This window comes from Nestor notabilis, unplaced genomic scaffold (assembly GCF_000696875.1).
Source record: "Nestor notabilis isolate BGI_N333 unplaced genomic scaffold, ASM69687v1 scaffold12495, whole genome shotgun sequence".
NCBI lineage: Eukaryota > Metazoa > Chordata > Aves > Psittaciformes > Psittacidae > Nestor > Nestor notabilis.
The window spans coordinates 21,597-35,319 of NW_009928080.1; the positions used below are offsets into that span (position 1 = coordinate 21,597).

The following is a 13,723-nucleotide window of genomic DNA, read 5'->3' on the forward strand; positions in this document are numbered from 1 at the left end:
CAAAGAGGAGGAGGAGGAGGATGGTGATGATGATCTGGGGCAATGTGCTCTCAGCAAGCTCAGGTCCTTGGTGCTTCACCGGCCACTTGTTGAAATCTGCTCCCTGTCTTTTCTTGAGCCTCACTCTAATGGGGGTTGTCACAGTCCCCACCCTGCTTGGGCGCTGCTTGGGCCACCTGAGGCCACCAGGGTTTCAGGAGGACTCGGGGAAACGCACATTTGGGATTTTTCCTTTCCTTGTGTCGTCTTCTTTCCCAGACACCTCTTTATGGTACCCCAGAGGGTCCCTCTTTGAAGCGTTCAGAGCTCAGCACTCTCCATGGGTATGGCTGTGTATTGAGATGCAGCAGGGGATGATCCTCCTTCTCCATCCTTCTCCTTTGTCCTCCTCCTCCATTCTCCTCCTTCTCCATCCTCCTTCGTCCGTCTCTTTCTCCATTCTTCTCCATCCTCCTCTTCCATTCTCCTCCTTCTCCATCGTCCTCTTCCTCCATTCTCTGCCTCCTCCATCCTCCTCCTTCTCCCTCCTTTATCTTCCTCTTCTTCCATCTTCTTACTCCTTCATCTTCCTACTCCTCCGTCTTCCTCGTTCTCCACCCTCATCCTCCTCTATCCTTCTCCATTAGCAGCTATATCAGAAAAGCTGATGACTCTTCATGGTTCAAAGGCTTTTCCAACCGTTCTTTCTAGTTTTGATGTTTCTTTTGGTGTCTTTATAAACCTCAAGGTCTTCCATGTTTGACCATTGCCTTTCCAGCACCATTGATGGAGCAGTGCTCCTGCTCTGAACAGTCAAGCAGAACAGTCTCACCTGCCCTGTCACAATGTGGTACTTGAGATGCCAAACCAGGGGCTTGCTTAGGGATGATTTGAGTGTGTGATTCATGCCTTTTTGGTCTCAGCAGACCTTCCTGGATCTTCAGAGCAGTGACTTTGTGGTTACTCTGATTGCAGATCTTGGATGATGGAGGAGATCTCACTCACTGGATTTACAAGAAATACCCCAACATGTTTAAGAAGATCAAGGGGATAGTAGAGGAGAGCGTGACTGGTGTCCACAGGTAACAGGCCAAGGCTGCTCTGTGAGCACAGAGATGTTTGGGCCAAAGCATCTTCTGCCTCAGGGTACTCGTAACAAAAGATCTCCAAGCTGTAGGATGCCACAGATGGGTGTTGAACCCCCTAATACCTGATCTGTGGTTTTCCTTCAGCATGGGCTTGGCTTTCCCTTCAGAGCTGGTTTAAATCTCATATAGTGAAAGCAGTAGACTTGGAACTACTGCTCTGAATTTCAGATGAGGAGCAGAAGCATCTGCTGACCATTGCATGGGTGGGAAAAGTGCACAAGGGGTGGTTTTCCCACCTGTGAAGTAGGGACAATGGTTATCTCACCTCATTTTGCATGGAAAAAGGAAGGGGTGAGGGTGTTGCACAAGAAGGGCTTTGGAGAAGGTCAACAGCATCATCCTGCACTAAATCTATGGAGAGAAGTGAGATTTGGAAAGAGGAAATGAGTCTCTAGTTGGGGTGGGAGTCCAGGAAGGGAGAACCACAAATGGCTGAGGTCCATCCATCATGTGGCAGAAGCAGACTTGTGATGGGAGAAGGGGCTCCTCAAAACAGGGAAATGGAATGTTGGGAACAAGGAAGTGACCAATTCAGTTTTGCAGCCACAGGGGTCAAGAAAAGGGCCTGGTCACAGTTTTGGTACTGGGAATCTTCTCGGGATGTGCAAAAGAGAGGTACAAAACCAAAGCAATGGTCAAAACTGCTCCCCATGTTCTCAAGGCAGAAGCAAGGTTGTTTCTGAGGTTGGTGCTATCAATGCATGTATGCTCCTTACCTCCAGGGGACAGGCAACATGGGACTGAGGCTCCCCAGATGACACTGGAGGTGGTCCCTAGGGCCTGACCAAGGGAGCGTGTTCTCCTTCCCAAGGTCTGGAGCAGGGAGATGATGTTCAAGTTCTCTTTGTAGCCATAGAGCAGTGTTTAGATCCATTCCTAGAGGTTTGCTGCTGCCAGGCATTGAATCTGCTCTCAGGAGTAGGAGGTCAGGTGATGTCCTCCCACCACGGGTACTTCTTGCTCTCCATCTCGGTGATTACCCTCCTGCTGCTGTTCAACCTGATGTTTTGCTGCAGGAGTTGGTCACAGCAGCTCCACGTTGCTGTGATGTTATCCTCCTGTGGCCATTCCTATTGGTCTTGACCTAGAAGAGCTTGAGGAATTACAGGAGCTCTCATCTTACCTTGAAGCAGGATGGGGGGGAGGGGGGTGTCATTTTGAGGACATCAGAGGATGGTTGTAATACCAATGGTTATGAGGCAGATGGATTCTAGAGCACCTTCCAGTCTGCTATTTGCCATTGTTATTCAGTAGGGAAGGAAAACAGATGCAAACATCTGTGGAAGCTCCTCCTGAAATGAGGACCTCCCAAGAAGAGGTTATCTTTGACCTTCCAGACATCTGCTGCTCACCCCAATGAAACAAGGACCTCAAAAGCACACACCAGTAGAGCACAGGGAAGTACTTCTCCACTGATGACCTGTATGTTCCTGTATCCCTGTTCAGGCTGTACCAGTTGTCCAAAGCAGGGAAGCTCTGTGTCCCAGCCATGAACGTCAACGACTCAGTCACCAAGCAGAAGTTTGACAACCTGTACTGCTGCAGAGAGTCCATCCTGGATGGGTACGTGTATGGCCACCAACATGGGGCTGTGTCTCGTGCTCATGTCACGTCACACCTCACAGGTCCGTGGGTCGTTTTAGGTCAATGAGAACAATGAACCATTGGAATGCTCTCCCCAGGGAAGCGGTGGGCTCCCCAGCGTTGGACGCTCCATTGGGCTGGACAGGGTGATGGGACATCTAGTCTAGGTCATGCTTTGCCAACAAAGGTTGGACCAGGGGATCCTCGAGGTCTCTTCCAACCTGGCATTCCATGATTCTATGAACTGATGTCCTGAAGAAGAACAAAGTCTCTTTATTACCTCTTGTCCATCCTATCAAAGATGAGAACCTAGAGGGCATTTTGAGACAGCAGCTGTGTCTCTATGGGTCAGAAGACCCTAAGACTTGTACTAGTGGTTGTAAAGCTCTACAGACATACACACCACAGAAGGATAATGTTGAATCTCGTGTGTGTAGAATGATCTTGCAACAAAGACTTTAGGTCTCTAAAGTCTCGAAGTCCTATGATTCTGTGATCACCTCCCAGGGTGATGTTGCCCTTCCATGTAGGTGACTCGTGTTTTCCCTTCTTGGTGAGCATGGCTGGAGCTGTGTTCAAACACTGCAGCTTCTCTGTGTGAGGACTTCAGAAGCCCTCATGCATGGCTACAATACTCCTTCCCATCCCTCTTAACCTTTGTGGCATCAGGATAAAACCCATCCATGTCTGGGGTGTGTGTGTTTCAGCCAGCCCCTTCATCACAGCATCTTCTCCCTCTGCTCGGCCCTGGTGAGGCCACATCTGGAGCACTGTGTCCAGTTCTGGGCTCCTCACTACAAGAAAGACCAGGAGCTGCTGGAGAGGGTCCAGCAGAGGCCACAGGGATGCTCAGGGCTCTGGAGCATCTCTCTTCTGAGGAGGGATTGCAGGAGCTGGGCCTGGTCAGTCTGGAGAAGAGCAGCCTGAGGGGGGATCTCGTCAGTGCAGATCGATAGCTCAAAGGGGGTGCCAGCAGGATGGGGACAGACTCTTCTCAGTGATGCCCAGTGACAGGATGAGGAGCAATGGCCAGAAACTCAAACACAACCAGTTTCACCTCAACATGAGGAAGAACTTCTGTAAATTAGAGCACTGGAACAGGCTGCCCAGGTTGTGGAGTCTCCCTCTCTGGAGACATTCCAAACCCACTGGGACATGTTCCTGTGTGCCCTGCTCTGCGTGGCCCTGCCTTGGGAGGGGGTTGGACCGGATGATCTCCAGAGGGCCTTTCCAGCCATAATGATTCTGGCATTCTGTGATCTTTTGCCTTTCTAGTTTCCTTTTTTATCCTCTGCTATGAATATACCATAAACCAAAAGAAAGAAAACAGAAGAGGTTGTGGAGATGGAGGCTTTATCCCGTAGCAGTTGTGTGTCCAGAAGGTAGACTTGAGTGAGAGGGTTGAGCCCCTGTTCTTCAGCTGAGTGTAAAGAAATAGGTGCAGGAGGTGGGAATGACAGGGATGCTGGGTGCTTTATCCACCTCTGCCCTCCCTGCTCCTGCAGGATCTCCAGCCACATGCCATACAAGCAAACAGAAGAGTGTTTGCTTCCCCCTGGGCTCCCTCCTCCCTAAAATGCCAGTGGGCAGCCGTGGGCCTGGGAGCAGCTCTGCAGCATCCCGATGGTGCTGTTCTTTTCAGGATTGGATGGGAATCAATTGCTGACAGATACGTGGGCACCAGGAACATGATGTATCTTCTGAGACTGTTGGTCTTGAAATGCAAGTGCAAACTGCCTGAAGTTGTGATCTGGAGAGTGAAAATCTCATCGCAGGGATATTTTTTCCTCTCTCCCTCCCTTTATTTTCCTTGTTTTGATGGAATTGGGTGCCCGTGTCCCCACCACCTCCACCACCAAATCTTGTCAAAGCCAAGTGAGATTAGGAAATCTTATTCCTATAGTTCAGGCTGTGAGATACTGCACCAAGTAGTGGTCCCAGTAGCCAAGTAAGCACAGAGCGATGACAAAGTTGACTTCCCAGGCGGGTGTTGATGCTGCTGAGATGGACACAGAGGGAAGGTTGCCTGCTCTGTGCCAGGTAGCTCTGGTGCAGAGAAGGAATAAGACAGCTTCATGAGAAAGGGCTGTTCTCATGGTTTAAACAAGTCTTGAGAGCTGCAGTTGTCAGTTCCTCACCAACGCAGGAACGTCTCCTTCTGTTTCATCAAAGTCCATCTGGCAGTCTCTTGGTGTTCAGCTGGGCTCCTGCTGCCTTCAATCTGGTGGCACCAGAGGTTCTCAGACACCCAACATATGTTTCCCTGTCAGTGGTGGCCTCTGCTCTAACATCTTTCTCCCAGATCTTTGTGGGATACGTAGTGCCTCACTCATCACCTCGGCTTTGAAGCAGTCTTCTTGGTAGTGGTCATCTTGACCAGAGAAGTGAAGGAGGCTCATATTTGTCCACATACAAGGGCATGAGGATGATCTTTAAAGCGTGTGCAAGTGCCGTTGCTAACATTGGTTAGTGAACCACCAAACAGTGGATCTCAGGATGATCCACTGCACGTGCAGTTTCTTCCCCACATTTCCAGCACGTGTTGTTCTAAAAGACTTAACTTCTGGGCTCCTTGTTGAGTCCAGCAGTGATGGAATCTGGCTCTTCCCTGCCAAGATGTTGCATTATAGACAACCTGCTCTAGTGGAAGGTGTCCCTGCCTGGGGCAGGGGTTGGAGCTGGAGGAGCTTTAAGGCCCCTTCAACCCAAACCAGGCTGGGATTCTATGAAGGCATCTTGGTGAAGTAATTCTTCTAATTACATCACCCTTCCTTCTTTATCATGGCCATGTCTGTGCTCAGTGTCATGGGATTCAAGCTGCACAAGGCAGCCTCTGTCACAGAATCATGGAATGGTTTGGGCTGAAGGGACCTTAAAGCTCATCCAGTCCCAACCCCTGCCCTGGGCAGGGACACCTTCCACTAGAGCAGGTTGCTCCAAGCCCCTGTGTCCAACCTGGCCTTGAACACTGCCAGGGATGGGGCAGCCACAGCTCCTCTGGGCACCCTGTGCCAGCACCTCAGCACCCTCACAGGGAAGAGCTTCTGCCTTATCTCCAACCTGAACTTCCCCTGTTTCAGTCTGAACCCATCACCCCTTGTCCTGTCACTCCAGTCCCTGATGAAGGTCCCTCCCCAGCATCCTTGTAGCCCCCTTCAGACCCTGGAAGATGGGGTCAACTACCCAGTCACGAGCTGCCCCCAGCTTCTGAGCTGAAGACACAACTTTCAGCTCCATGTTCCACCAGGTGCTCTCAGTGGCTAAAAACCTGAAAATCCTTAAGATCTTGTTTATCCTGTTGTGATGGATGATGCACCTCAGGGGCTGGTCGGTTGGGATTTGAGCTAAGCCTGGCCCAGGCATCTAAAACTGGGCCAAGGGAAGCCTGAGCAGAGGTGCTGTGGTTTTCTCTGTGTTCTCTTGGAAATGTGAGGGAATGTCACCTTCGCTGCACTGCTAACCTATTTACTGGAGTGCTAAAAATAGCCTGCAATGTAGGGCATTCTTAGGGAGAAAGCAGAAGGAATCCGAGTGGAAGGGAGAGCTTTAATGTGGAAAGCCCTGGGATTCGGGCAATAAATTACCACTTTCCTGCTTCTTCTGGAGCTATTTGGGGGGGGGTTGAATGTAAAACAAAATAAATAAGAAGAAAATATTTTTTTAGAAGATCTTAAACATTTCTGGAGTCCGAAACTAAATAAAATAGGGATCCAGACCCCAACTCTTCCATCTTTGTTGGGTTACCACAATGACCAAAGGAAAACACCAAGTTTTAGGGGTCCTTTGGGTCCTCTCTGCACCCAAATTGCTGTGTGTCCTCAGGGATATAGGATACAACTGTGGGGTTTAGGAGGAGCAAACCAAGAGTCCACTGCCCTTCACAGCCTCAGCAATGGACTAGATCTTAGTGCTGGTCTTTAATTCCTTCTTTTCCTTTTTCCTCAGCCTGAAGAGGACGACAGACATGATGTTTGGAGGGAAGCAAGTGGTGGTTTGTGGCTACGGGGAGGTAAGGGGATTACATCCTACCTGCAGGTACTGCATGTAAAACTGGCACATCCTTTGCATGGCTTTATCCAACGGGGCTTTTCTGTCCTTGGGGCTTGTCTCTGCATCTGCAGGGGTCTTCAGACACGATGGGTTGGCCAAAACTGGAAGATTTTCCTCATTTCCAGTTATTTCTTTAGTATTAAACAGATGGCAAACCTGAATCTTCAAGAGACATGAGTATAAAGTATTCTGAATAACTTTAATATCTGAATATTGGCATATCCAGATATTAACACATCATATAGTAATATGATCTTTTATATTCTATTTTATATAATATTAAGGCATTTGGAGGCTGGGTCCTGCAGATGAACTGTGCAACCACAGTGTTGCATGCTGAAACATGGTCAAGAAAGAGAAGTTAATCTTGACCTATCCCCATGTTTTCAGCCCCAGACAGAGTGATCCTCTCTCAAGGATGGGGATACCCACCCTTGTCAGGACCAGTTCACACCAGTTATGGTGGGCAGTGCTGTGGGTGCTGCACTGGGGCTCTTTTCTTTCCCAAAGAGCCGAAATGGGACAATTCCTTGATGTGTAATCACAGTTTTGAGGAGCTCTTGGTCATTTAACCATTGCCCTGAATTCCCTTGTGAGCTGCACTGTGTGTGCTGTGTAAAGGTTAAAGCTCTTTAACCCTCAGGGATTAAACCATTAAGCTTCCAAAACAGAGTAAAGGTTACAAGAGACTCAAACTTTCCCTGAGACAAGGGTAATCTCTTGTTTTCCTGGTGCTTTCTAGATACCAAGAGGGAAAAACAACTCCCTGGGACCAAAATCAACGTCACTTTTACATTTTTTAGTGCCTCTTATCTAAGCTGAGTCCCAAATTACTCCAAATCCAGGAATTTCATGCACCCAGAAGCTGAGTATATGCAACCAGAGGGTTGCAAAGGGCTCTTGGGGCTACAGAAGACACATGGAGTTGTACATCCCCCATGGCCATATTGATGTGAGCATCTCCTGAGCTCTCAGCATCTCACTCTTGCTCTGTGCTCTTCTCCCTCCCCAGGTTGGAAAGGGCTGTTGTGCTGCTCTGAAGGCCATGGGCTCCATAGTGTATGTGACAGAGATCGATCCAATCTGTGCCCTCCAGGCCTGGTAAGCACTTGCACTGAGCCCAGCTGCTTCTTGAGGCTTCTTTGTTCTTCCAGAAAACCATGGCCAGAAACCACTCAGCAGTGGTCCCTCACGAGAGGGGCACTGGTGGGGGGGTTGTAGCTTCTCCACACCCTCGGAGGGACACACAGCTCTGTCCTACAGCCAGAAAAGGGTTCCTGCACTAAAGCATCACCCAGTTTATGTGTATCCCAGATACCAGCTTGCATGATCATAACCACAGTGGCCAAGAGTTTAATGATAGTGGCTTGAAAGGATGTTGGGAGTGAACTGCAACCTCTGAAGTGCAAACTTGGGCTTTACTGGGCTGTGCCCACCCCTCTCCCAAGGGATATTTGGGGTTCTGTGATCACCCACCCCTCACAAACCTCTCCTCACTAGCACCAGCACCCTGACACAGGGCTGAGAGCACGTGGCTGTCCCCTCACACAAGCACATTGTGGTTATACCAGACCTCATTCCTCCAGGTCAAGGTTGTTTTGGCGCAGAGATGCTGCTTCTGCAGCCCAAGGCATGAGTTGGGATGTGACCATGAAAGCAGAGTCCCAAAACCACCTTATTAAGCCTAAGGCCTTATTAAGCCTTCAGCCTCTTCCTCTCAGCAAGCCTTCAAAGTGAGGAAACTAATGAGCCCTGAGTAATGAGCTGAGCAACTTCCAGCTGGCTTGTGACCTCCACAACTGGTCCCAGAGCTTTCATCGTGAATCTGGTGGGTTGCAACAACCCCAATTCCTGCCTCTGCCCAAGGCAGCCCCGTGTGGTCCCGCTCGTGTCAGGGGGAGAAACACAATAAATGGGACATAAAGCAGGAAAAAAGTGGCTCTTTTTATAGCACCCACAATTCTGCAGCTTGTGAGAGCCACAGAAATCAGTTCTCAGGAGGAATGTCAACAAATCCTAAAAAAACCCCCTCCAGCCCTTGTTGAGTGCTGACCACACCTTGGTGGGTGAAGTCAGGGGAGACATGCTGAGCACTCAGCACATCTAAAGATGCTGTAAGTGCCTAAATCTGGATTGCAGCGTTGGTGACAGGCATCTGTGGGCTTGACTGTTTGGGTTTGATATTTCTGAAGATGCTCTAAATGCGGATCAGAAAGGCTCCTGCAGCAGGAGGTGGATCTGCATCTTCAGCATGTACTGTGCAGCAGTAAAAAAGCCATCTCGATGGAAAATCTTGCTTTGCAGGTGTGGGGGACGGGACAGAAAATGGGAAATCCCCCACATCTCTTTTCACTTCTCCCCACAACAGTCCCAAATCCTCCAGAAACCCTCCTAATCCTGTGGGGGATGTGGCCCTTCAAGTGCTGCTTTGCTGGTTGTGGCATTAGTGGGTTCAAATGAGTACCTAAGAAGCATTTAGCAGGGTATTTTTCTATTTTGGGCACGTTTTGCTGCTTCTCAGACTTACTTTTTCCTCCCTCTCCTCTCAGCATGGATGGATTCCGGCTGGTGAAGCTCAATGAAGTCATCAGACAGGTTGACATCGTCATCACCTGCACAGGTACGTGGTGCCCAAGGCAGGAGGATGCGTCCTCAGGGATCGGGTCCATCTTTTTCCAAAGGAAAAGGCAGAGAGATGGGGAAGGCAAACAGGGTGTTTGTTCTGAGGTTTGCTGTCTGGCAGGCAACAAGAACGTGGTGACCAGGGAACACTTGGATCGGATGAAGAACAGTTGCATCGTCTGCAACATGGGGCACTCCAACACCGAGATCGATGTGGTGAGTGCAGGGGTGAGCCTGGGGTGATGGTGGGTGATGGTGGGTGATAGAACCCCAGCCTGGTTTGGGTTGGAAAGGACCTTAAAGCTCATCCAGCTCCAACCCCTGCCCCGCGCAGGGACACCTTCCACTCGAGCAGGTTGCTCCAAGCCCCTGTGTCCAACCTGGCCTTGAACACTGCCAGGGATGGGGCAGCCACAGCTTCTCTGGGCACCCTGTGCCAGCGCCTCAGCACCCTCACAGGGAAGAGCTGCTGCCTAAGATCTAACCTAAATCTCCCTTTTGGCAGCTCTGTCTGACCTGGGGGGAGATCAAATGAGCCATCACTCGCTGTGTCTCAGCAGACCCTTTTAGACATGTCTCTGTCATTCCTGCAATCCCAGAGGATGCCAGTGAGATGGACAAACTGCTCCAGCCTCCAGCATAGTGTCTGGGGTACACGAGCCTCACTCCTTCCCCTTGAGAGTCAGTGGGTCACCCTTTCCAGCCCAGTCCAACCCAACCAAGAGTTCAGCTTTGTGCAACCCAGCAGCACACTCGACCCCATCACGCTTTACTGAGCAGCACCAAAATCTGCTCCCCTGTGCTTAGACATGAGTAGAAAACCAAGAGAATCTTGTCTCAAGGTCAATGGAGAATTGTTTGACCAAACCCGTGGGTTTAAAGCCATTTGAAGAAGTGGTCACAGACACGCAGAGTTGGTGACTGAATCCTCTTCAGCCAGAAGACCTTGAACAGGAGTTGTTGCTGGAGCTTTGATGTATTGTAATCACAAAAATAGTTCCAGGCTGTGATTCATAAAGGTTTTGTTGGTCTGAGACTGTGACCAGATCCAGGCTATAAGCCCAGGATGCTGCTGGAGCGGGGCCAGAGGAGGCCCCGGAGCTGCTGCGAGGGCTGGAGCAGCTCTGCTCTGGAGCCAGGCTGAGAGAGCTGGGCTGGGGCAGCTGGAGAAGAGAAGGCTCCTCAAGGGGACACCTTAGAGCAGCTCCAGGGCCTAAAGGGGCTCCAGGAGACCTGGAGAGGGGCTTTGGACAAGGGATGGAGGGACAGGCCAAGGGGAATGGCTTGAACCTGCCAGAGGGGAGACTGAGATGAGCTCTGAGGCAGAAGCTCTTCCCTGTGAGGGTGCTGAGGCGCTGGCACAGGGTGCCCAGAGAAGCTGTGGCTGCCCCATCCCTGGCAGTGTTCAAGGCCACGTTGGACACAGGGGCTTGGAGCAACCTGCTCTAGTGGAAGGTGTCCCTGCCCGGGGCAGGGGTTGGAGCTGGAGGAGCTTTAAGGTCCCTTCCAACCCAAACCAATCCATGATTCTACGATGATGCCAGCGAGTTGCTTCCTCTTTTTATTCCCATTATGCAGCTCCTGGGTTTTGGTGTTTAACCACTGCTTTAACCACTTTACCACGGTGTTTCAGGCCAGCCTGCGCACACCTGAGCTGACCTGGGAGAGGGTGAGGTCCCAGGTGGACCATGTCATCTGGCCAGATGGGAAGAGAATAGTCCTTCTGGCAGAGGTGAGTTGAGGGTGAAGGAGCAGGGACTGCAGCTTGTTCTCTGCTTGGGGAGGGAGAAAACAAGGTCTGGATGAGTGGTGGAGCTGAAGAGGGTCCAGACATCACCCTCTTGGGCCTCAGCAGCTTGAGAGTCTCTGGTTGAAGGGCTTGGTGTAGCCCTGGTTTGGTCCACGAGTTACTGGAACAGAGAAAAGCTCCTGTGTTGTGCTTTATCCCACTCCAGGGTGTCTGCCCCAGGGTATTTGATCAGATTTTTCACTTCTAAATAGTTTTATTGAGTTCTAAAATCAAGCAGCATCTTGGGACTCAAGTGCGTGTGAGAAAGGGTGTTTCACCCCAGAAGGAACACGTTTCACTGGGGGGGTTGTACCTCTCTCAGGTTGTGAGCTGGTTTTGGTGCCATGTTGAGGTAACACCAGTCTTTGCTCCCCAGGGCCGCCTCCTGAACCTGAGCTGCTCCACTGTCCCCACCTTTGTCCTGTCCATCACTGCCACCACGCAGGCGAGTAGGGTTTGGGCTGAGCCAGAAGCTCCATAGTGGGCAGCAGCCTCTTACCTCGGTGTCTTCTCCATCCAGGCTTTGGCTTTGATAGAGCTGTACAACGCCCCTGAAGGCCGCTACAAGCAAGACGTGTACCTGCTGCCTAAGAAGATGGGTAAAGATGTTCTCCTTGTCTTCTCTTCGTTGGCTGTCCCACTGAACAGATGGGAGGTTGTGTTGGGGCTGGGTTGAGGACAAGGGGGCACTGCAGCCTCCTGGGCTCTCCAGGAACACCCTGCCAAGCTCAGGGGCTCCAGCAAGTTCTTCCCCCTGGGTCTGGGCTCTTCAGTAGATGTTTCTCCATCCCACCTGGGGAAAACAGGCTGAAGCACTTGGCTGACCACAGGAGTCGAGGCTGATGCAGGGGATTTTCATGCAGGGCTTCTGCCAGCAGAGCTGCCTGTGTTACTGTGAAGACATCCCTGGCCACCAGCCCTGCCTGCAGACCCCCCTCCTGAGGGTGCAGGCTGCACTGACCACAGTTTTGCTGCAAAACTGGGACTTCTTTGGTGTTAAATGTATTTTTGAGGCCAGATGCAGCTTATCCCAGCTTGGATGGTAGGTGTCACCTACCAGAAACATCTGGTGTCTCCTGGACTCAGCAGCAGACCCAGGAGCCCTCCTAGAAGGGTATTTCAGAGGAAGGTTTGCCCCAGGCAGATGAGAGGCTTTGGTTTTCCTCACTCGGGGTCAAAATCAGTTTAGGAGCAAAGACATGAGGGGTGATGCTCAGGAGGAGCTGCTGCACAGAGGGCACTCGATGCCTTCTCCCCCCTCGTACTAACGAGCCTTACAATGATTTCAGATGAGTACGTGGCAAGCCTCCACCTCCCGACGTTCGATGCCCACCTGACAGAGCTCACGGATGAACAAGCAAAGTACCTGGGACTGAATAAGAACGGACCTTTCAAACCAAACTACTACAGGTGCTGCTCGTCCCCCTCTCCCCCTCCTCTGCCACGAGCTGGGCACACGTCGGGGGTGCTGAGGGGTCGGGGTTTCACCCCACTGTGAAGGTATCACGGGTGTCCTGCTCATTCCCGTCACCACGTGGAAAGCGGGAGGGCGCTGGCGTGGTTGGAGCTGTGCCGCAGGGCGCGTGGCAGGATGTGCGCCCTGTGTACGTGGCAGCAGCTGTCACCAGCGGTGGCAATGGCAGCGGTGCCACCCCCAGCTCAGGTCACAGCTGTATTTTTGATGGGTGCTGAAGGACGAGGTGGCTCCGAGCCCTGGGAGCGCTGCGACGGGCTCAGCTCCATGGTTCTCATCCCCGGCACGGGCTGGTCCCAGCACCCAATGCTAATTCCCAGTCGGAGCCCCTGGATCACTTCCCTTTCCAGGCGTGTTTGCAGCCAACACCCCAAGGCATATTTTAACATGGAAATGAATTTGCACAGAGACCCATCAGCTTGTTGGGGGGTGAAGCCCAGGTCCTTTTGCAACCTGCTCCAGTGGAAGGTGTCCCTGCGCGGGGCAGGGGTTGGAGCTGGAGGAGCTTTAAGGTCCCTTGAACCCAAACCAGGCTGGGATTCTATGATCCTTTCCTTGCAGGAAAAGGCATTCTCTTGGTGTGCAGGTTCTTCAGCACTCACACAAGAGCTCAGACTTGGGGGTGCGGTGGGTGCCAGATCCTGAGCTTCATTTCTTACTCCTGCCCTGTGTTCTGTGCAAAACCATGGTTACGTGGAATCACCATTCCCATGGGGGCATCTCCTCCAGTTCCATTCTTATTGCTCAGTCTGGCTTTAGTCACAACCCTGTGGGGAGGGTGGTTCATCCCACACGTGGAGAAGTTGGGATAAGTGGAGGGTCCTGAAAATTCCCTGCATTGAGGGAGAGGCGCAGGGACTCAAACATCCTCCCGTGCGCTGTGGGCTGGAGATGTACACAGCTTTGGCTTGGTGTCCTGCACGAAGTGAAGCCTCCAGGTGCAAAAGGCAAAGAGTCAAGTTTTCCCAAGTTCCCTGTTTTGGTGTGTAAATATGATGGAACCCCAGCCTGGTTTGGGTTGAAGGGACCTTAAAGCCCATCCAGCTCAAGCCCCTGCCCTGGGCAGGGCAACCTTCA

General features: G+C 51.4%; 1 protein-coding gene across 1 annotated transcript in view; it reads left to right on the forward strand.

The window, feature by feature from the left end:
- Nucleotides 1-13,723, forward strand: part of AHCYL2 (adenosylhomocysteinase-like 2) — a gene marked incomplete at its 3' end in the record, with an annotated part of 30,359 nt that overhangs the window by 15,449 nt on the left and 1,187 nt on the right. The window contains exons 7-16 of the mRNA XM_010014369.1: nt 955-1,061; nt 2,574-2,690; nt 6,657-6,720; nt 7,774-7,862; nt 9,311-9,381; nt 9,505-9,599; nt 11,017-11,115; nt 11,549-11,617; nt 11,693-11,771; nt 12,462-12,582. Of these exons, the coding sequence (XP_010012671.1) occupies nt 955-1,061; nt 2,574-2,690; nt 6,657-6,720; nt 7,774-7,862; nt 9,311-9,381; nt 9,505-9,599; nt 11,017-11,115; nt 11,549-11,617; nt 11,693-11,771; nt 12,462-12,582 (911 nt within the window). The remainder of the gene's footprint in view (nt 1-954; nt 1,062-2,573; nt 2,691-6,656; nt 6,721-7,773; nt 7,863-9,310; nt 9,382-9,504; nt 9,600-11,016; nt 11,116-11,548; nt 11,618-11,692; nt 11,772-12,461; nt 12,583-13,723) is intronic.